Source organism: Ammodytes marinus (assembly GCF_949987685.1).
Source record: "Ammodytes marinus genome assembly, chromosome: 19".
Taxonomy (NCBI): Eukaryota; Metazoa; Chordata; class Actinopteri; order Uranoscopiformes; family Ammodytidae; genus Ammodytes; species Ammodytes marinus.
The window spans coordinates 13,697,103-13,720,876 of NC_137223.1; the positions used below are offsets into that span (position 1 = coordinate 13,697,103).

The 23,774-nt window shown below is 40.5% G+C and overlaps 1 protein-coding gene across 1 annotated transcript in view; it reads right to left on the bottom strand.

Annotated features, from left to right (window-relative positions):
- Positions 1-7,014: 7,014 nt before the first annotated feature.
- fndc4a (fibronectin type III domain containing 4a) overlaps positions 7,015-23,774 on the bottom strand; it is a gene marked incomplete at both ends in the record, with an annotated part of 28,939 nt that continues 12,179 nt past the window's right edge. Inside the window, 5 exons of the mRNA XM_080047774.1 lie at positions 7,015-7,056; positions 8,124-8,257; positions 10,282-10,371; positions 16,396-16,600; positions 18,898-19,013. Of these exons, the coding sequence (XP_079903900.1) occupies positions 7,015-7,056; positions 8,124-8,257; positions 10,282-10,371; positions 16,396-16,600; positions 18,898-19,013 (587 nt within the window). The remainder of the gene's footprint in view (positions 7,057-8,123; positions 8,258-10,281; positions 10,372-16,395; positions 16,601-18,897; positions 19,014-23,774) is intronic.

The following is a 23,774-nucleotide window of genomic DNA, read 5'->3' on the forward strand; positions in this document are numbered from 1 at the left end:
GTCTCCAGGATGTCTCCAACCAGAAGCTGCTGTCTATACGCAACAATGACTTTGAATAACACACTCCCGGCGATATCGTGCAAACTTGCAGCACTGCAAATACTGAAATAAATAAATCATACCACATGCACACATGCAAAACAATAACTGCATGCATCGCCTGAACAGACGGCAAGAAATATCAGGCTTCCTTTGGCACAGCCTGGATCAGAGATGTTTGGTATTCTGTAGTTGCTGCAGAGTACACTCCCCTCAGTGTAAACGGCTGTCTCCGGCCATTTTTCATATTTCCACAATACTGCCAAGATGAAAGAGACACAGTGTGTACACAGCACTGCAAGGCAAACAAGAATCGCATATTTCGACTTTCAAGAAGTTTCCCCAGAAGATCGTAGGGTGAATACTAATGATGGACTCTGCTTTTAATCAAAATTCATAATTAAAAAAATCCCTTCACACGTGGATTCCTCTTGTTGAACCTGATGAAGATTGTCTCTTCATCAAGAAGCTCAGATACAGTATGTGTGTGTACATTAAACTGTCATCTGAAAGTTTGCTGGTCTTGATGTTTGCAGTCACTAGTAGAAGTCCAGTGTTCATCAGCAAAAATGGTACACATTTTCAGTCATGACTATTGGCTTAATTATTCACTCAGCGTTTGGTTTGTTGTGCTAATTCAACCAATGAAACGGGATGTTAATGTGGTAATATAAGACAGAGGCACACAGACATACTGTGCACCCATTTATTATCTTTTTTTTATTTAACATAAATATGTCATAAATGAAAATGAATGTAACATTTACATTGTGATACAGTGTAAATGTTATCAACAAATCATACATAAGGACATCAATGCGCTTGCCAAACAAATACAGTCTGACATGTAATGTTTCAATATTGTACTTTAATGCAGTTGGGGGACTCTAAAAGAAAAGGAATTATCTGAATTTAAGGAGCAGAAGCCAAGATATCCTTACTTGTTCCAAAAACACTGGATCCTACATTTCCCATAATGCAACGTAATAGCGTCCCTTGTTTGCATGTGCTTCTTTGTTTTAGCAAAGTCAATAGAAATCCCACTTTTATAGATATTTTGTTTGCTTTTTACTTTTTTCTCTCTGAAACATCCGGACAGTCCCGTAATTGGTATGCTGTCTTACTCCAATATGGCCAAAGTGTCCAAAAAAATCCAATGACTATTTTACATTCTTCCTCCCCTTATTCAGTCAGCTGCCACTCTAAATGAAGATGATACTGTTAAAGAATAGCGATGATGTAAGGTTTTGAGTTACAACTGTACGTATGGCAAACTATGAAAGATATTTCCATATGCTGTATTTTTTCAGTGTCAAAGCTGTGTAATGTACAGGGTGTATGCAAATTGTATCATTATAAATAAAGTAGAATGAGTAGAATCTTTTAATAAAAAAAAAATCAATCACTTGATGAGATATGAATGTGTAGATGCTTGCATGTTTTGCATTGAGTTTAGACTATTTCTAAAAATGTAATTGTATTAATGTTTTATTACTACAGGAATTGCTTTATTTTTTCAAAATAGCCATTAATGACTACATGTGCAGTTGATAGTTATAAAGACTCAAAAATCAAATTCACACCGTCCTCCCATATCTGCAATCTGTGCCACAAAAGCCAACCATTTTTACCCGCCGCTCTGATGACGTTTCCTGTAACAAGAGGATATTATATTGGGCCCCAGGCTGGCTGCAGTGGTCCTTCTCTCTTTTCATGGCTGAGGATTATTGTCAACGGCAGGTGGCGGGATGCAGCGGAGGACTCTGTGTTGTTGTCATGACACCAGCGGCAGAATAATTGGATGAACTTATCAGGTTACCATGTGAAGCTTAATTGCATTGTTTTGTTTGTGACTGGCTGAAAATACCAACCCCATTGCAGGTTTTGAGTGGAACTTATGTGCTGTTTGGATCCTGCTTTATTTGGGCCATCTTTTGTATCTTTCAGCATCGACTGTTTAGATCAAGGTCAGCCGAGCGCTCTGACAGTGTGCAGTGCAGCGTTGTCATTTTGCCCTACCCATTTCCCCATGAGAAGACCTGATTTCCCCCAACATTTTCTCGCACCTTTTCTGCCCCGTCATTTACTGACAGAGTGATCCAAGGGGGCCTATGCGTCAGTATCCGCTGATTCAGAGCTATCAAGTGATGTTTGGAGAAGGGCTGTTGTCCAAGAGCTCTCGGACTCAGAATCGTTTTTTTCTTGCCAACCAACAAATAACAGATCTTTAAAACACATTTACTCATAAAGATCAATGCTGCAAACAGGTTCACCACACACTGCATTGTTATCCCACTGTAGACCTACGATGCACCATATTAGATAAAACACTTGGATATTGTCTTCACCCAGTCTTTAAAAATAGATTTTCAAACACAAAAAGCAGTGGGATATTGATTTGATTTTGCAGCCATATCCCTCTGGATCATTATTAAGAACTGATCAATTACTGTATGAATTCTATTGTGGCACATATCGCACATATCTGGCCTCTACAGGCTCCTAAGAGTGTTGCGTCATGTTACACTGATGTGGTCAGATTCCAAGCAAATCCAAAATAGATGCAGTTTTCTGGCCCAGCTGAGAATGTTCTACACAGAAGGCAGGGAGGGAGCGACCCCGCACTTGGAAGTATGAAGTGCCAATTTGAGTTTGGAGTGCACTGAATACAAATCAGCCAGTGAAGGTTTGAGGCCAAAAAAAAAACATTTCAGGCTTTTTTTTAAATAAGAAAGAAAGATCTCAAAGTAACTTAATGGGGAGAATCAGATAAGCTATTATTAACCAGAATAACCGCTGATGTTTACAGTATCGGTTTACTTTTCAATGAAGGTGCTTATTTTCTATCTATGCAATTTGTGGGATTCCAACAGTGTTGTGATGTTATGATAATTTTGTGTATTAATCACAATCAGTTGTCCTAAACTGTTAAAATGTTGGAAACTGTTATGGTTTGTTACATATTTATTCATAATAAAAAACTTTGTACAAATATTTCATTGTGATCGTTGTATATGTTTTTTATATATATTCCCACATTCATGAAGCTTTTCAACGTAAATGTATATTTTGCACCTGGAACACTTTACAGTGAAGGTGTACTTCACTGGTATAAAATCCAATCTCATCAAATTTGCAGGCGCATGTTTCTGTGAGAGGACACTGTTTGTTGAGTCTGATGGCTGTTTATAGAGGTATGCAAATAGAATTTTAATCTCTTGAGATGTGGTAATGGATCCTGGCAGGTTGTCTCTCTAACCTCGTTATCAGACCGCGCTGTCGGTGGAACACCTCCCACGCAGACGGGTTCCAAAAGTTCCAGAAAATTCAAGGTTTTAGATTTTTTTTCTAGATCGGTGTTCATACAAATGACTAATCGTGACGCTATTTAAAGAATGTGTCTTAAGAATACAATTCTTTCCACATCTATCAAACTGTCACTTTATCAGTCTGTGGGGAGGAAAGTAGTGCGTTGGAGCCTCAGCAGTACTGTGCCCTTTTTAAAAGTTTGGTTTCTAATCCTGGAGGACTTGGCCTATCCTGAAAAAACTCAATGTGACCACAATGTAAGAAAGGAGATCACATTGCAGTCAACACCAGCAAAACATGATGAAAAACTGCACTTTCAAAGAACTCGCTCAAAACAGAATAGCTACTCCGTGTTACTTGATGTGCTGCACTGACAACCGATATCCAGCATCTGTGTGCTGTGTGGCATTGCGTTTGTGCGGTGACCAGAATTTTTTATTTTTTGCAATGCTGTTGAAATTGGCTTCAGGAGTCTGGCTTGCTTTTTGCTGTCCGCGCTGGTCTTTGACAGATCAAGGCTCGCTGCAAACAGACTACCAGTGTGTCCTGTCTGCAATGATGTTATATATAAGAGTGAAATAACAGATTGGATGACTGCACATTTTTTCTGGTACAGCGCTCTACGGTTAAAAAGCAGCACTGCCACTACTTGGTGTGCTGAGCAGTGACCCCAGAGCACCTTGGGCTCTATACAATTTTGGTCAGATGAGGTTGACACAATGTATAAAGGATTTTTCTTTTAAAGCTCATTGTCCTAGAATAATTTCAAACTATCCACACAAAACATAATACCTTTTTTTAACTCACTAGATTCTAAATTCTGTTCTACTTTTGGGCAACAATTACCAATGTCACATTTGGCCATAGGGTACGCAAATGAACAGCTCTTTTACTATTCATTACTGTCTCATTAATTGGTGATGATAAGATGCTCCACACTGCCCTACTGGTTAATATTGGCTTATAGTTTCACCGTCTGTTATTGAGAATCTATTGATACTATGAAGATTTCCCGTTGTAGTTAGAAGGTATGACTGTGTGCAGGTTTTGGAGTAGGTAGCCTTGAACCATTTCATCTAGTGTTTTAGTGCGTCTAGTGTTTTTATGTGTATCCACAGTTTAAAAGTGCTGTGACACATTGTCCATGGGTAACTGGGACAGGGAAGATTTCAGCAGAGTCAGTAGCAGCAGTTCTTCAACTTAAATAAACTTTTACCCCTAAAAAACAAATCAGTGGCTCCGTAAAACATCAACAGTTATAGGTTGTCCTTTAGTGAATTTCAAAAGATATAGATTTTTGCTTCCTGTTTCAATGCCAGGCCTTTTTTTTGTCCATCTATTCCCCGCTCCATTACCCAGCTAGAAAGACATAAAGTACAGAAGGGGAGAACAGAGGAGGCAGCTAATATTGCTGCACATGGAAACAGCGGGGCCAAGTGCTACAGTAATGAAAGTGGACTCCCATACACGGCCTATATTTATAAATCTCTTTATTTATAGATGCAGTAGGTGCTTGGATCTCCGACTCTCATCTAAAGTGTAACCCCACAGCTTATATCGTCCACAACAACAGCCCATAAATCGTCCGGAACAAGTAATGGAAAGAAGTTCTCTGTGTTGAACTGAGACAAGAGTCACAAAGAAGAAGAAACAGGCAGAAAAAGTCTACAATATACATGTTTATTCCCTGGAAGTTGAAACGCTGTAATCGCTTTCTATTTTTAAGATGAGCAGTATTTTTTTGGATACTTCTGTAATAAAAAAATGTATCAGGTGAAGTGGTCTTTTTGAATTTGTTTTAAGTCGTGCATAACTCTAAATGAAGTTGTGCATAACAATAGAGGTGTTATCACGGAGTAAAGGGAACAGATGGATTCAGTAGCTCTGTAGCATAAGAGTATACGGTAATCTTTTTGCAGTGTGTCGGATGTCAGTCCCACCCTGGCTCAATCATGTTCACAGACACACGGCTTCACTGAGAGCATCTTATCGAGCCACTTGTCGACAGCTCCTGAACTGAAGAGCTTTAACAAGGCTTAAGCTGATCCCTTCAAAACCCCTGTCTGTTATCCCTGCCATCACACCACCATCCTGAACGTATCAAGCAGCTTTTCCCAGTGGTGTAGAAAAAAAACAAAAACAAACAAAAACAGATGATTAGAAGACAGCATTGTTTTTACGAGTAAGGCTACTCCTTAAGCTAATAATGTGAAACATAAACCTTAATGTGAACAGGGGGAAATGCTGATAAAGTTTGAAAGAGAAGTTTAGTAAAGTCAGCTGTTAACCTGTTTTAAAATGATGAGATATTAAAAGCTTAATTGTTGCTGCATTCTTGTTTAAAACACAAAAGAGAATGGGAGGAGTTGTTAGGGTTTTATTGTTTTATTTTTTTTATAAAGATTGACCTCAATCATCTCAAATAAAACGTTATTTATGATGATTTGTGCACCTTAAGGTCGATATTTAAGATTAAATAGGTTCTCATAAAGTTCTTACAAGGAACATTAATAACGTCTGATCCCCTGCATCACATACAGGCACTGTATGCACGTAGTACCTCTGGAGGGAGTGGATTTTACAGTCATTTTAACAACCATCCTTACCAAGTACATTTGTAGCACTTGGAAAGTATAACGTGCATCAAAATACTTTTTGTGATGCCATTTGGCACGCACTTTGTGCATGACGTGTAGTTTTATGCTCTGCTGTAAGTCTCGGCAAGCGTTTAATTGTGCCTCTCTTGAGCACAGTTGAAGTGATTTATGCATTTCAGTGAGAGAAACTCCATTCTGTTAGCCACGACGTAGTAATGGGACATTCAAAACAAGTTTTATTTTACACTTGAAATACAATTGTCAGGAAATGTACAAGACTTACTGGATGATAAATAAGATAGCGTCCTGTTGTAAATGCAGGTAAAATAGAGGAAAACATTAACAGCTTCACTACTGCAATAATTTTTATCTTCCCATTCTTGGCATCTAATTTAGAATGCACATCGATTGCTATTCTACAGGCAATTGACCTCCATGCAACTTCACTTAGTAAATGACTGAAATATGTACAGACATGTTGGATATGTATGAAATATGAAAAAATACAATGTCACCCCGAAAATGGTATTTAAGTTGCAGTAATTTAAAAAAAGCAAACTGTGGAGAAATGGAGGATTTTACTTTAGAGCTGAGCTGTTGCCTTTAACAGGTGAACGTGGAATCTAATTGCACATGCCGATATCAAAAATACACTGGCTATTTAAAGTCATGAAGCCAGGCGTCCCAGAGATGATAAAGTTGTATTGTGTGTTTTGTATTGCAATAACATACCAAGTACCTGGCGAAGACATGTGCTGGGTTAACATTGATTTCTGTTGTCAGGACCTGCAGGAGGAGGTTTCAGTGTTAGCCAGTGACTGGCAAAGTGTCTGTCTGATGTGTGTGTAGATGTGTATAGGGTTATGTATCAGTCCTTTTCGGGTTTTTCCTACAAATGTTGTGTGCATGCATGTGTGTCTTCTTAGTCTCTGATGATAGCCCACAGAAACTATACTATACATTTTCTCCACTTTATTTCCCCCTCATCAGCGAGAAAGTTGGAAAACGCATCGATCGCCGAAAAGAGAGAGAGGGGGAGAGAGCACTTCTGACATCTGCTTCCTTCTTCTCACACTTCAATGATGTTGATAGACGGCACAGAAGAATGAAACTGCAAAAGACAAGATAGATTAAAATTAAAATTAAATCAAAAGATTCAATTGACACCCGGCCACCTAATGAGGACTGGAAAGGGAGATAAGCCAGCACACGATTGCCCCTGAGCTATCTAAAACAAAAGATCTCAATGTGTTGCTACGCTCAGTCCCAGCCAGAGGTCAACACTCGCAATGCAAATGAGCTGCAACCGTTTCTATCTGTCCATAGAAACGGACAGATTTTTTTATAGTTGGAGACTGACTGTCGGTAGAGGAAATGAATCCTTGGACATTTATTGTTGTAGCATCCCTTAAAAGATACAATTTCCATAAAAGATGGAGTCAGCGATTGTGGACAAAGCTTATTGTCAAAATCAAAATGGGTGAATATCTCCTCACGATCTGCAACCTGTCCCTACTGCTTGTGTGCAAAAAAATTTGCACAGGTATGTTAACAAAGGGGACCCACCTCAGCAACTTGCCCGTTTACAGAGCCTAGGCTGTGTATTAACACTAGTGCACACACAGTAAGAACAGGTCTACTGGGACACTTGAATAGAACAGATCCATTGTTGATGTCATTGGTAACACGTTCGCTTTAAATAATATGACAAGTCAAATGTCCGCTCTGAAAAGGGTTATAAGGACAGTAAAGGACAGTCACGTAGACAGATGGTGTTCTCTGTAGAGAGAGAGAGAGAGAGATTCTGTGTGTTTCTACCTTTATTTATACAGGTAAATCCCTTTGAGACTGAAGACCCTTTTACAAGGGAGACCTGTTTTCCTTTCCCACGTTACCATTCACACACATATTCATACACCGATAGCAGGCTAACTATCCACATTCACACAAGGCAAGGTGGGTGAAGTGTCTTGCCCAAGGACACAACAACCATGACTCAGGTGGCAGGGCGGGTCCTTGAAAGAAGCTTTTGAGGAGTGTGATCTTGTGTCAGCGAGGATACATGGACGAGACTGTTGTGGATGTTTTACATGTTGTGGATGGGAAAATTATTTCAGACAAAATGAGACTTGTTTTGGTTTAGGGGGTGAGGGAGGGAGGGGGGGAGGCTGTGCTCACCTTGGTCCTCAGCAGTCCCCCGCTATGGTGCTCCGGCGTGCTCCTCTCAGACAACGGCTTGGCCTTTTCCTTACTGGTGCTGGAGTCGTTGTCCTTGATGATGTCATACTGCCGGCAGAACAGGGCAATAACAGCTGCCGGGAGGTGAGAAATGGGGACAATGTGCATCACACATACACACAAACACAGCACACACACACAAACACGCACGCACAATAGGAATTCAGTCATGACGTAGCTGCTGGTTCTCACACACATGTCACCACTTCCTTTAAGTGAACTAGTTGAAAGGCCATGTAGATAATGGAATACAGCTCCTGAGGGAAGGGGATGCTGGGGTGCCTTTATCTGAGCTCTCCGCCAGATGCAGCTCTCTCCCTCCCGTTTGGTAAAAGTGCTGTATGCTCACAATGAACTGCATTGCTTCACGGAGGTTATGAATTTCCATGAGAATGCCGTCAGTAAATATTCAGAAACCGATATACATTTTGGGTAATGACACCCGAGCTGTGAGAAATATTCAGATGTATAGCGTAATTCATTTAATTAACCAATTGTTATTCATGCATCGTGTAAGAAGGGCTCTGCAATATGGAAGCTGCATTTTATTGTGCCTTTGCAGCGGAGAAACATTCACCGGAAAATATTTACCCTGGTTGAACTGGTTAAGTCACGGTTGCGTTTGTGTGATTTTAAACAGTGATTTGTCAGCATTTTCCCGGATTACATGACAGTTTAATGTAATGTTGTTTGTACAAATAAAATAAAGTGAGACTTCCCCTTAGGGTTATTAGGAAAACCTCAGCTACACCGTTACCGTTACTCCACAGAAACCTCATACAAGATGACATCATATTACAGTAATTACACCTGCTTTAAATTCCCTTTTTCATTACCTAGACAACAAATTGGAACAGAGATAAGAGCTTGAGCACAGAATTTTGAATACGGACAGAAAAGAACAAATAAATACAGGACTAAACAATGTAATGCTGCTTTGAACTGGACTCTGCAAATGAGCAGTCCATTATGAATACGCCACACACAGACTCTCCACAGCCTACATGCTACTTTGGTTTCTCTCATTAGTATTACTTAACATCTCACTCTGGAGCTCGGGGGAGGGAAAGCCCTGCTACTGACAGTCTGTCAGATATGCCACTTCTCATCATGCCCCAACACTAGATTAATCGCCATGATTCCTCAAAGGAGCAGAAAACCAGAAAAAAGTAATTTTGCATTGTCATAGCTATTGTGATTAAGCCTTAAAGGGAAAGGGATGTTCACGGTGGGTTTAGGACTCTAACCTCCACTTTATAGGGTCCCTAGGTATTGTGCTGGATGACTATCTGTTTATTGATTTGTGGCTTATTGATCAGTGTGTCAATGTATAGATGTAGCTGCAAGATCATCTACAGTGTGAAACCTCCCTCTGATGTGCACCATTAGTCTCCACCATTGAGGCAGTCAATGATTGTTAAGTTTTTGCAGATCCGTTGGAAATGTCCAATAATTTTTTAGCTTATTAAGCTGAATTTTCATGTCATTTCACGTTTAAAAACAAGTGTTCAATAAGGGCTGATGCTCAAGACTGGATTTATAGATATTAGACTTTATTGAATCTACAATTGGTCTATAAATAAAATATCCTTATCACATTTATGTAGGCTCAGCTCCTGTGAGATCAAGTCAGAATTTATTTAAAATATCATACTTTCTAGCGCTTATAAAAGATTTTTGAAGCATTTCTCCGTCAAAGTAAATACTCACAAATCAAATGAATATGCAATAATTAAAGTTTAATAATTGGCAAACAACATCCTAATCTATATAATATTTAATTATATTGTAACACTATGAAACTAAAGCTAATCTGTTTCATCAGGGTTGTGTGGGAGTTTTTGGACTAGACATGACAGTCGGTGACCTTGAAACACATGCTAATGTATCGAACAACTGTCAACACCTTTTAATTAAAATGTGGCTAAACAGTGCTCACTGCGCTGGAAAAATGTGACATCACCTTTTCCCAAATGACCCCACACCCACTTGTCATTGCTTCTCATAAAAATCCAATTAAGTTTATTTTATTTTTTTTCTGATTTCTTTCCTTTCTGATTAAAATATAATTAACCACACACACAGTCTGCAAACATACCTGCCCACATGAGTAAAACCACCACGATTATGATCATCTCTCCGGTTTGTAGATGCCGGGACTTGTCCAGACCCTGCACAGTGGGGTCATCTAGGAGAGAACAAAGACAGGATAGTTGTTGCACCAGCAATACAGAATCCTCAACACAAAATACAGAAAATGTTTTCTTTCCTTCTACATTTTCATGGAAGGAGTAGATAAAACATTTAAACGCAACTTAATACAATATCGACCTAAACAATGGCCTAGTTGTAATATTTAAAGCTAAACAGAGCTTTTTGCAGAGCTTTTCCTCGGTTTCCCTGATAATGTAAGATATAAGACTGGCAATAAAGGTTTAACTATCGTGACTGTGATGCCATTAAACAAAAAACTGTATTCGTCAGAGAAAATGTGGTGGGCATCACCCTATATCAATCATGTAGCATTAATCCTCCTTTAAGTGGATTGACTATGAGCCTCCTTCCTCTCTTTACCCACATGGATGGATCTATTCCAGTGTGCCACTCTGCCCAATTGCCTCTGTTAGTGAATCAGGCTGTCAGGAAAAAGCCCCCTGATGGCTTGACTGTCAGCTCTTTTAGCATGATAGCTAGTATAGCTATTAGGGAGTGGGGCCAATTATACTGCCATATTTTTGGGTATTTTGTGCAGTAGTGTGTACTACTGACCTGGGAGTAAAAGGGGTAGATGTACTTTTATTGTGTGTGTGTGTGTGTGTGTGTGTGTGTGTGTGTGTGTGTGTGTGTGTGTGTGTGTGTGTGTGTGTGTGTGTGTGTGTGTGTGTGTGTGTGTGTGTGTGTGTGTGTGTGTGTGTGTGTGTGTGTGTGTGTGTGTGTGTGTGTGTGTGTGTGTGTGTGTACTACTACTTGTGAGCTCAACTTGGAAGAAAGTAGAATAAAAAGTGTGGAAGAATTCCCATGCAAGTTAATTAGTCCCACATCTACTCTATCTGTCTGGACCCAACCCATTCAATAATAAACTTTCTTCACAACAGGTATGTTAACAAAGTTGCCCGTTTACAGAGTCTAGGCTGTGTATTAACACAGTTTTTTTTTCCAGCAAACACACAGTACTACGGTCCGGTCGATAGTGAGGAGATATTCATTGATTTAGACAAAAATGGATTTTGACAATAAGCATATTCCAAATTTGGTGACTAAACCTTTGAAGTCAAAACAATATTTTGCAGTAAGCAACCAGTGTTTAGCATACCTTTGTCTCTGTGCTGTCAATGGGGGAACCTAGGTGCAGCTAATGAATCCGCAAAGACAGCTTGGCATCTTTTTGAAGTATCACACAGTAATTGTGTCTTAGGGGACCACCTACACTACCAGGCTAGGTTTGACTCCTCCGCATCCATCCTTTTAAAATATTCTTTTCCCCCCTCTCCTGTGTTTAACTGCTTGACTGCTTAGTGGCAGCAGGTAAACATTTCAGTAGTTTCCTGTCTGATGTTTAGGAATTATTTATATACCAACTATGGAGATGTTGGCATTGACTGTCACCACAGTGTTTTATAATAAATATTTAATTGTAAACCCCTTGTTTTACAAAAAGTCCCTCCATTATGCTGGAATTTTATCTCAGTGAAATGTGTACGTGTTGAGTTCTTAAAAATTATACTTACTTTGCAAATATATACATTCATAGACAACAGAATACAAATAAAAAATATGTATGTTCTAGTTTTTTAAATCTTAAAGCAAGACCCCTGCTCCTCCGATCAGCACAGCATACTTCTTGAAGGGAAAGCAAAGCACATGAATATATTCTCTGATTTAAAGCTTTCCGTGGAATTAATCAACTCACAAAAAGACGAATGGAAAGATGAATTGATCCTGGAAAAACAAAGAATCCACAGTAGCCTATTTAAATTCCAATCCTCAAGCAACACAAGCCATATATATCTTTCTTGCTTGCATAGATGGATTCTTAATTTGGGCAGATGCATTCAGTGCACTGATATTTAATCGCTTTATCGAAAGAGATTGCCTTGAGAGAGAGAGAGAGAGAGAGAGAAAAAAAAGCATTATTGATTCATGGGTTTCATAGCTCTGGCTCCTGGAGAATCTATTTAGTTTCAATATGAAGGCGCTTGGCTGTAACAAAGGATCTCTGAAATGGCTGGAGCCAGCTCCATCAAAAAGGCTTTTAAGGACCAATGGCCAACAGCACGATCCTGAACACAAAATGTCACATTTAATTCAGGTGTATTAAGGTTCCTGGAAAAATACATTATTTTGGGCGGAAGCGTTTTAAACATCCTTTCTGAACGGAAAAAGCAAAAGCTTGTTAGAAATTGGGTACATAGAACAAATCATCCTATTTACCATCAATTGTTTGTCTTACATTCTAATATTGAGTTAGAATAATAATTAGGACATAATAACAACCTTTTGGCTAATGTTAATTAGTTTGTTAATTAATGGCCAAATTAAAATTAGCTAGCCGGTGCAATAGTGTACAATGTAGAAAGGAAGTTACTATAAGTTAATTCATGTAACTGATGAGGCAGAAGTAGGCTACATACAGAAATGAAATGTATTCTGCTTGTTGGGGAAACACTGGACTTGCTAAGATTAAAATGTCCAGTGGTGCCACTGCTATTTTATCTTGGTAGAAGAGTTGAAAACACATCAAATATTGTATACATTTTTTATATCCTGCTGCTCATACACAAGTAGACTCACCTGATTCAGGATGTACATAGTGGAGAAGCCAACACGTGATGTTAGCTTAGCTAATGTAGATGAACTGAACATTTAAAGATATGTATCTTTGGCAAGTATCTCTAAAGTCCTGTTAATTACATGCTGTTGCGGACGTTGTAGTTCACTCACATTGCTTTAAAGCTCTGTGTTTCTTTTGTTGTTTTACTGATTGCATCCTTTTCCATCACACCAGCAGAGTAAATTAGGATTTCTGTGTTTACCTTTTTACTGATTCATCTAGAGTTGTTATCTGAAACTGGGATACAACTATGATAACAGTGCATTAGTCTATCTACCGTATTGAAGGAGCATTAGTCACAGCTGCTATGCATGGATTTTTCCCAGGTGATGTGTGCAGGTCACGTTCAGTCCACATATGGCGAGAATATAAAAATATACAAAGGCACAGAGCCAAAGAGAAGAGAAGCTGACTAATACATTTGACAAAAGCTACACAGAAACTTGATGTGATTGGAACCCTGGGGCATGAGGAGTCAGCAGTGCTGGCATTAGATTTAGGGAAAGCTGACACTGATTGCTTCTATGCTTACAACAAAAATAAAAAAATCCAAAAAATTAAACTCATCCACTGAGTGGGCTGTTTCTCTGACCCACTTGGATGACAGGGAGAGGGCTACAAATTCTGATTTATGTGGCACATTGAAACTTTTTCGAGTCTTATCGAAGCAGTAAGGCACTGGGCATGCATATTTTCATGCTCCACACATTTGTTCTGAGTTTGACGGTTAATTAGGTTTCTTAAAGCCATTGCCCTTAAATTTAAAAAAAAGTTTTAAAACAACAGTGACAACAAAGACAACAGTGTAATGCATATGCTTTTATTTAATTAGTTTCTCACTCTTTTGCTGATCTTTGCCAGCTTAGATGGTACCAAACCTGTCAGCGAAATAGAAAGGTTTCAAATTCACTTGCATCAGCACTTCCTTTATTCACAACTTCAACCAGACCATAAAGCCTTTTACACTAGGGCCGCGGCCCGGTGCCCGAGCTCATTTGCATACTAAAGTCTAGAACGTTTGGCTAGTGTGACCACGCCACCCGTATTCCAGCACGGAACAGCCCCTTGGCCACGGCACACTTGGGAGAGGTGTGCCGTGGCCAAAGTACAGATGCTAATGAGATGACACAAGCACAAGCAAGCGCACAGGCGGCGTTCCTGACGTGAATTTATTAAGGATGCATAGTCCGTTAACGTCCGCTGCCTTACTAGTCGGCACCAGAATTGCCCACCACTTGGACTTGTAGCCACATAAAATGTGTGAGAATTAACGTGTGTGTAGGCCTAGGTGTGGGCTAATAAAAGAGGGAGAGAGCTAAATAGGTGAGCGCAGAAAGCAAAGCAAAAAGGTTTTCGTGTTTACTCACGTTCGTCAGATGATTTTTTTCTTTTTCCTCCCGTCAGCTGTCATAATACTGCCTTTACGCATGGCGGTGGAGACGAACCCAAAACAACACACAGCGGGACTCCACGGCCCGGTGATAAGGAAACAGTAGCCTACAAGAAACTTTATAAAGACACTTAAAAAAACGATCTCTGCCCATACAAAAAGTTCTGACTTGGATTACTTGATGGAGCGATCGATGTGTATAAAACCATCCGGTACGTATGGTCTGATGACGGGCCGTTATATTAATAATAAACAGCGTGCTGCACAAATATGAGACTGTCCACCGCGACCTATTATGTCAAGGCTACATTTAAACAATAGTTTAAGGATTGTCGTTGCTCTAATGTGGAAGTGGAATATATGATGCAAATTTGGCCGGATGAAAATATTCACAAACAGTCGTATAGCCTACAAATAGACTACGCTCCAAATCCTAAACGCGCACGGTGACGTAGGCAAGGTGCAATCGTGCCCAGGCCACGAGCAGTGTGACCACGGGCCAGCGGGGGGAGAGGGGAGGGGGGGAATCATGCTGAATCTTCCTGCAGCACGGAACAGGCAAACTTGCCTAGTGTGAGTGCGCATGCACCTTGTTGCAGTTGCTCCAACTCCTTTTTCTTAGACCATTTTTCCTATTTATAGTGTTCTTTTCATTCATATGTGTTTACCAAATATAGACCAAGTGCTTGTTATAGAAATCAAATAACTCGTTCTCACTCTTTTCACGTCAAATTGAGAGCTATATATTCTCCATCTGTTCCGAGCTTCATAATTCTTACTGCCCATGTGCTGAGCCCAGACACTGAGCAGTGTTTTAGAGTGTGTGTCAGAATCCTGATTAGGCACCCTAGAGTGATCTAGAGTTGCATAAATTCAGAGGGGCCTGCCTCCAGCCATGCTTGAAGAGTCTGTCAATAATGAATTGGCAGAAAATAAACCTGAAAGAAGCTCACAGAGCCCCCCACGGATAGACACTTCCTGTTACCTGCACTTATGCCGGCACTAGCCTTCAGTGTATCTCATTTTCAATGTCAGGGTGCTTAAAAGCATTCAACAGCCAGCCAGCCAGAGGTTATGGCGCGACCACAGGAAAAGCATCTTTAATGGGTTGCTGTTGTGTGTGGCTGTGTCATGTACTGTAGAATTCAAAGCAAAGCATTGTGTAACATAATAGAGTGAAGATTGCTGCACTGACCTTTTGTAACCTTATCAATTATATTGAATTGTGACTCACTTAACAGCATTGTGTTGGAGGAGATAGAGATACACAGCTCAACACACTAAGTAGAGCCCTACATAGCTTCCAGCACGGCTGTAGGCTAGACTTTTTTTGGGCTACTTATAGTTTAGTTTTTTTGTTTTTTTAACATGACGTGCTTTAATTTTATTTATGGGCAGTTCAGAGCAGTGGTTCTTAATATTCCTGTTTCCAGCTGTAATTGTCTTTAGGGATTTACATGTCCATCATTTTATTTTATCTTGATCTTTTATTATAATTTATCTGTCTTATGTAGTACATTCTGTACATTTGACTCATATCCTTATTTTGTATGGTTGTTTCAGTGACTTGCATGTCCGTGTTTTCAATCCCAGGCATGGGTATTTTGCACTGTTGGTATATTGTGGTCTTACTGTGTATTTTATTTACTGTAATCTCGGCTACATTGAAAATGAGGGCTTGCCCTCAATTGTACCATGGAGAAACTTAATAAAGGTTGATTGATTATTATTGTGTCATGCACAAACAGCCCAGAACAAACTGAAGTTGTTAGCAGGTGATAATGTTTTTAAATTATTTGATGATGATTAAAATATAATTCCAGCCTTATCCTTTTTTTCTGAGGTTTTTAAAAGTGTATTGACATTTTAGGAAACATAATGTCCTTACTCTTTAAATTACAGTCTATCATTGTCCCTCAACGAAGACAGCAACACCTGTTTTCAAAGCTGCCACAGGTATTGATTAATAAGTACACGTCAGAGGAGCTTACCTTGATTGGAGCTGTTGGAGGGGACGCGGTCCGTCTTCTTGAGGGTGCGAAAATGGACCCTCTTGCTGGCTTGGCTCTCCCCATAGAGGCCAATTGACTGGACCTGGATGATGTAGTCCGTCTCCTCATCCAGATCCCAAAGGACACACGAGCGGCTGGTGGTGTTCACCTCCCGAATGAATCGCTGCATGTGTCCCTCCTGCCTCTGTGGTTTGGAGAAGAAATGGAGAACAACACAATGTACACAATCTATTCAGTAGATCCAGTAACCAGTGCAGTGGACAATGGAAGTATCAGCCCTCCTATTGTTTGACACAAGGAATTTCATCCTTACAAGGAAATGTTGCATTAATGATGTATATACTCTAACACTATAGGGGAAGGTGGGGTGATTTGTGCATTTTGGAAGTTGCAAAACCCCTTGTTTCTAGAAAACCGTGGAAGAAATTGGAAATGTGACCACATATTTAAGAAGAGCCATCCATTTGACTCGTCCTGTAAAGAAGGGAGACACAAGGAATAAGATATAAGCACATTTAAGCTCAAAAAACTGTGTTTTGCCTTTCAAAGTAAAATTTCCATGATCAAGGTTTTTTGATTATTGTGTCTGAACAATTATAGACACGTTTGAAAACATTTGACACATGTTTTAGTGCTTTGGTATGCTACACTTTGAGTCTATATAGTTAGCACAATGTCAACCCTAAATTGCTGCATCATGCCTATTATCCAAAATTCTGGGGATGGGGTGATTTGTGCGCAAGGGCCTGGGTGAGTTATAAGTAAGTAAGTAAGTAAAATGTATTTATAAAAGCACATTTATGACAGTTTGCACTGTCCAAAGTGCTGTACATAGTGCATTCAGTAGGTAAACAATGAAGGTAAAATAACAATAACCAAAATAAAAGACGTAAAGCCCATACATCCACATAAACACAGATAGTAGTGCAGAGGTAAGTAAGTAGTGCAGAGGTTAATGGGGAGGAAACACCAGGGTGTACATATGGGTTTTGAGCCTTGATTTAAAGGCAGAAATGTAGGGGGAATCACATTTGTCAGGTGGCAGTTGGTTCCACAAGCACGGAGCAACTAGTGCAAAGTACATTTCTGAGAGTTGTGCCAGTGGCATGGCTGTATACGCTGGTCACCAAAAGAAAGTGATAGTCTACAGTAGCTCAGGAGAGAGTGACATCTCAATTCCACTTAACGACACCACTGATGAGAGTTCAGATGGCCAGAAAGATGATGATGGTGACTTTGGGGTGATTTGTGCGACAAGACAACTTTTTTTCCGAAAGCTATATTTCTTAAACAGTTTATTCCAGATCCAAAGTTTTTATTGCCAGGGATGCACAACATCCTGAAATATATGTACATATTTGAGTTGGAGACATAACTGTCAAGGCCTCACTTTAAAATCACTTTGAGTAAAAAGTTGCACAAATCACCCCACCTTCCCCTAATAATAGATAAAACATAATGTAGCACTTTATGGATGCTACATAATGTGAGATGGGGATGTGTCGAACCAGAAAAATCTTCAAGGCGATGGAGAAGGACATGCTGAGAACTTTATTATGTTAACAGTTGCCGCCATATGGAGCCTTGACTTGAAATTGAAACGTTATGGAGACAATATTCGGATTAATATAACACCTCCAGTTTGCCTGGAGAGCTCTCCTATTAGCGTCCTGTCTAGCCCATCTGCATTACAAGCGGCTTTGGGCCAGATGTCTTCTTCTTATGTGTTGTTTTAAGGCTCTGTTTGGCTGAGAGATCTGATAAAACAAGACGTGTGTTATTTTACCTTCAGAACGAATAATGAAATGATAAACCTGCCATATACACTCAAGGCAATTACAAACCTGTTCAAATTCAGCTTCATAACATGATGCAAAGCCCAAAGGAGAGCCAATCACCGTGAATAACAAAGCTGAAGGGCTGCATAATGCTTCGAGTTGCATAAAGCATAAACATGATTGCAGCATACCTTCATTCAGTGTTAACATTCATTGGTTTCCCTATCTGAAGTCTTTGAAATCTTTCCACCTTAAAAAAAGCAGCTTGGCAGCTTCAGACACTGATGTGCATTCCCGGTTGCTCTCAACCATGTCAGGTTTTATTCTAACTCCAGGCTGGAGGGGAATATTTAGGCAGCCGCTCTGAATGCTAAGCAAAGCTTAAAGCCTCCTAAGAATACTCATCCAGACCTTGACATCTTTATTCAACCAGGATGTACATTATATGCTACTACTTACTCAGTGTTACAGTGTCAGTGCTCTACTAGCAAAGTGAGTGATCACAATCCCTATAGTCCCCCATACCTAATATATCCCAATATGTTCCACAGGTTGTCAAGAGTGTGACATGGCCGAGAATAGATCCCAGGTGTTGTGCCAACAACATTTCAAAAGGGCATAATGAAGGCTCAATGCCAAAAAAATTATAAAAATCTCTGCTATCCATGCTCTCCCTGATTTACATCAGAAGTAAAGGACCTACCTGTTGCGAGATAGAGAAACCAATTATTATATCTCCCTCTGGAACCTCCCAGGATACAGTTGCCGAGTCGGCCCGCAGGTGATTGACGGACACGTTGACAGGAGCTGGTGGCCGGTCTGGCAGGAAGGAAACAGAAACAGATGGGGTCTGTGAAATCCACCCACTTTAAATATTACAAGTTATCCATGCCATCTGTGACCACACGGCACCGGGAAAGAATCAAGCCTGGTGTTGGCACTCTCAACGCACAACAGGTGTTTGTTTTGAATTAAATGCAACCGAGTTAACCATTAGTGTTGCATCTCAGCTGATGTATCAAAAACCTACCGCAGTGTCCCTTTAATTGCTCCTGTCACCAGTTGCTACTGGATCACCCAAACTCCCAATACTGTTTTGTATACAACTATTTTCAATGGTAAATTATTCTAACCTTTGGACTGAACATTTGTAATGTGAGACAACTGATAACAACACGACTATCAGCTGTTGAGAAATAAAAGTCTTGCTTGCATTTAATTATGATAAACCTACAGGATGATTAAACAGTCATTATATTCTTCGGCCTTTTTATTTCATTTTTTTGTGACCAGTGTCTATTTCTATTTATTTTCACCTCTCTTGGCCAGGGTTATGTTTCGTCACCCCGTCACTCTGCAGCCATCTATCATGATTTGGTTGCCGGTGGACATGTTGATTTCAAAGTGTTGATAAAAGCCTGGGAAGCAGAAGCCAGGAGAAACATAGGGTGACAGATCTAATAGAGGACCGGCCCTGCACAGCTTTACAGTCTCTAAGCAATCGCCCGGGTTAGATGGATCGGTAAGATGGGATCGGCCGGGCGCTGTCCACAGGGCTATAATGGACCTTGTTTGTTGTCTCAGAAAGTAACTGTAGCAACGTTGAGATGGCCAAGTGAGTGGACATGTGTTCCGCTGTCAGATATGTGAACAGTAATGGCAAAACAAATGGTTTCATATGGGAAAGTCATTAAAAACGATAGATGTATGCTTTGCCTAATGGCGTTGTAACTACAGTTTTGCAGCTGCTAGAGGAAAGATTTCTAGTTACAGCTTTCTGTAGCAGTTCACTAGAAAGCGAGTATTAATTGACAACTGTACAGTTAATTTATCTTTCAAATGCTTGTATTAACTCACGGGGCACGCTCGTAATTACACAAGACAGACGTTTTGGGATGAGAGCCAAAGGCATGTGCTGTACACAGACGATATTTCATCAACAAAGTGCACTTGAGGGAGGGAGATGAAAGACAAAATGATGACATTGGAAGCTATATTACACATGGTTTGCCAATTTCCATATCAGTCCCTCTCTCACATACCTCTCCTTTTTACTGCCAGTGTCTCTCCTTTTTATCTCTCTCTCTCTCTCTCTTTCGCTTCTTGCACTTCTGTCTGTTTTTATCTCGGAGACAATCAATGACGGCCTCTTGTGTTGGGTGCAAGAGGTGACATTGAGGCAGATCTCCAGACCACTCGGGTCAGAAGAAGCTACATCAGCCTCCCGTCTCTCTCGGCCTTGGGGGCGCGATGAACCACAAAAAGGTCAAGGTCAAACACACGGAGGACTCATGACACGCTCGGAGATTTGGCTTGAGGATTGAAGGCTGGGATGAGGTGAACAAGAGGCCAGACTTACGCTTAGCCTGCCATAGAAGAGCAAATGAATGCTTCAATAGTAGAGGGGGAAACAGGGAGAGAAGTGTAAATTAGCTGTTGATAACACTATGGGTAACACTTACATCAAAAGGTTTGAAGGTTACGTCCGTCTCATTTGATCCATTTAATGAGGCTTATTTATGATGGCAGCAGGTGCTGTAATGTGTTTGAATGGACGTACGGTAGGTCAAGAGGGCGGGCAAGTATGCTATAGTATATATCAGATGGTATGTTATGTCCTTGATCTTTGGAAAGCTAGGGGGAATGAGTCACACAAACCGTACATTTAAAATAATGGCTCTTGTGTCCTTGTGCCGAAATGACTGTTTAAACGTCTAAATGACCGCTAATGTCCTGTCATGGACATTTTATGATCATGCTAATGATCTTGTAATTGAATCTGTGATCAGTTAAGTTACCTTTCAACATGCCGGGACTCTGATTGGCTGAAATCAAACAAAGCTTTGTGTACTTAACAAATGCACTCATCAGATGTTGTAAACAGCTTTGACATACATTGCATTTTTTTCCCTTAAACCCCCACGATCACGAGGCTTGCATTTTTAAGAAGCTAAACTGAAGCATGGATTATTGCAAGTGCATCACCATTGCCAATACACACCACATAACAAGGAAATTCATTTATTTTGTGAGGATGACGCTGACAAGTTGACAAGCGAACACTAGCAAGCACAGGTGACTGTTGGCATGTGACGCACACATTCTTCAGAATCACTTGCAACATTTATCTAAGGCGGGACACTTCCATTTCTCTCGCAACTCATTGTCCTTTGGGTAATGGGGGTTACAGACAGCCACGCAAGGGTGTAAAAAAGCAGCCACTAACCATGATGCATTGCCTGCGGGTCATTAACTGGTGATGGAGCAGGTGACGCTTCAGCTGAAGCAGGCCATGAATCATCACTAATGTATAAATGCCCTCTTTCTTTATGATGTTGTTGGTTGAGCAGGACAAGTATATTATCAAATTGCCTGGGTAAAGGGACTTTTTGGACTGTAGAACAGTGCACTAAAACTACAAACACTCATTGTTGTATTCATTGATTTAGTATTCCAGAAGCTAATGATGAATACGGAAATAGAATGCTCATGGGCGGACAACAGATGTCGTGATCCTGATTCAAATGTTTTTTATAAATGTGAAGTCCAATTGTCCAATTCTCTCCCCAATGTCCCATGCTTGCGTGTTTGATGTTCCCTTCTGCAGTAATTAGTGTGGATACTTCAATATTTGTTGTTGGCCACATGTCCTGAGTAAGCCCAGACTGTGTTTGATCTGAAATCAAACGGCAATAGGTCACAGTGGTCGAGGAGCGTGTCAGCGCAAACAAACAGTTAGACCCTCTTGGGATTTGGGTGCACTGCCGGCATGAATCATTGTGTGTGTATAGCTAAAACCCAGCGCATTAGCTTCCCCCCATCTAACCAGAGTGCACAGACAGAAAGTGAAAGTGGTGGATCTCTGAATGGCTGATAAGCTACGCTGAAAGGAGCCCATTTTGAACTAGTCAGAGCGAGGTATGGTTGTGGCATCTGATGTTATCCTTTGCCTTTGCTTGCAAAGCACAATTACACGATATATCCTAATTTGTGTTATTGTTTGCGCATACTTGTTAATCACTGCATCAGAAAAGAGATTGATTTGGGCAATCATTTCTATAGTCAAAAAATAAGAAAATAAACAAATAAACTTAGCTTCATCACAATATCACTATTGTTTGAAGACCACCGAGGATAACTACAACACATTTATTAAACAGAATTAGAAAATTGAGATTTGAATAGGACATTGAAGGTCACCTGTCGGTTTTACCGGGAACACAATTTGACAGATGAGACATTATCTCAATTTGACTATTTCCAGGAGCCACTGTGATTGGGTTGATTACGCTTGAAGAAAAGCATTCAGGTTGAAAACGGTCTGCTTTTTTGTGTTTGCTGTTTTGCTATTGAATGGTAGCCTTCATGAGCAATTAATCTAAGTGGCTCCAATCCAGTTACTGTTAAAGGCCCTTAAATCTCATCATTGTGTTTGAATAGGTACTGCATCTGGATGCCAAGCAGACCTAGTAACTCTTATTAGGGGGCCAAGCCCGAGTAGGGCTGGGACCGCGTTTTGCAGAGCAACGCGGTTCCCAAGCCCTGCGGGGCAGGGAACCCTATTGTTCTTGTAGGGATTATTAGGGGGCCAAGCCCGAGTAGGGCTGGGACCGCGTTTTGCAGAGCAACGCGGTTCCCAAGCCCTGCGGGGCAGGGAACCCTATTGTTCTTGTAGGGATTATTAGGGGGCCAAGCCCGAGTAGGGCTGGGACCGCGTTTTGCAGAGCAACGCGGTTCCCAAGCCCTGCGGGGCAGGGAACCCTATTGATCTTGTAGGGATTATTATTATTATTTTTCTCCGCGTAAAAGTGGTGCTGCAGCCCAAACCGTAAAGGTTTGGGACATGCCACTTCCAGGACATATCCACGTCCGTACCCCGTACGCAGACAAAAAAATTCAGACATCCCAGCCACTAGGTGGCGCTACAACAAAGGAAAAGGCGTTTTGGGCTATAACTTCCGCACCGAAAGTCTGACAGTCAAAAACTTTATATCCACAGATGCCCACAAGTCAGCTGCATCTTTTGAGATAGGCCACGCCCATTTGCGTATATATACATTTATTGCTACATCGCAAAAACTGTGTCAGTCACCAAAACATACTCCTCCTACAGTTTTCTCACGATTTGGACGAAACCAAAAGCATTATGCTCTCCCGACTCCCACGAGCAAAGGAAGGTCAAATGATTTTTCTACGACCATCGGAAGACCAAACGGTAGCGCTTTAAAGATTCGCGAAAATTCCTTTAAAAAAAAAGGGGGGGGGGATTTTCTTGAAACTGAAGGGAGACTATCATGGGGCATACCTGAGCCTATGGCAAAAATATGGGCAAGAAATTCAGATGTGGGCCGGACTTATTAAAAAAAAGAGTTTTTCAATTTTTTTGCCTGTTTTCGCCATTTTCTAAGTCTTTAGGCGGGAAAATGGGAAAATTCAAAAAAGTGTCTTTACAATGGAGAGGTTGACAATTTGATTTTGCTATAACTCCCCAACCGAACATCGCACATTCAAAAACTTGACATCCACTTGTTCGGTACATTGAGCCGCATATTTCTATCTCACGTAATTTTGCGAATGTCA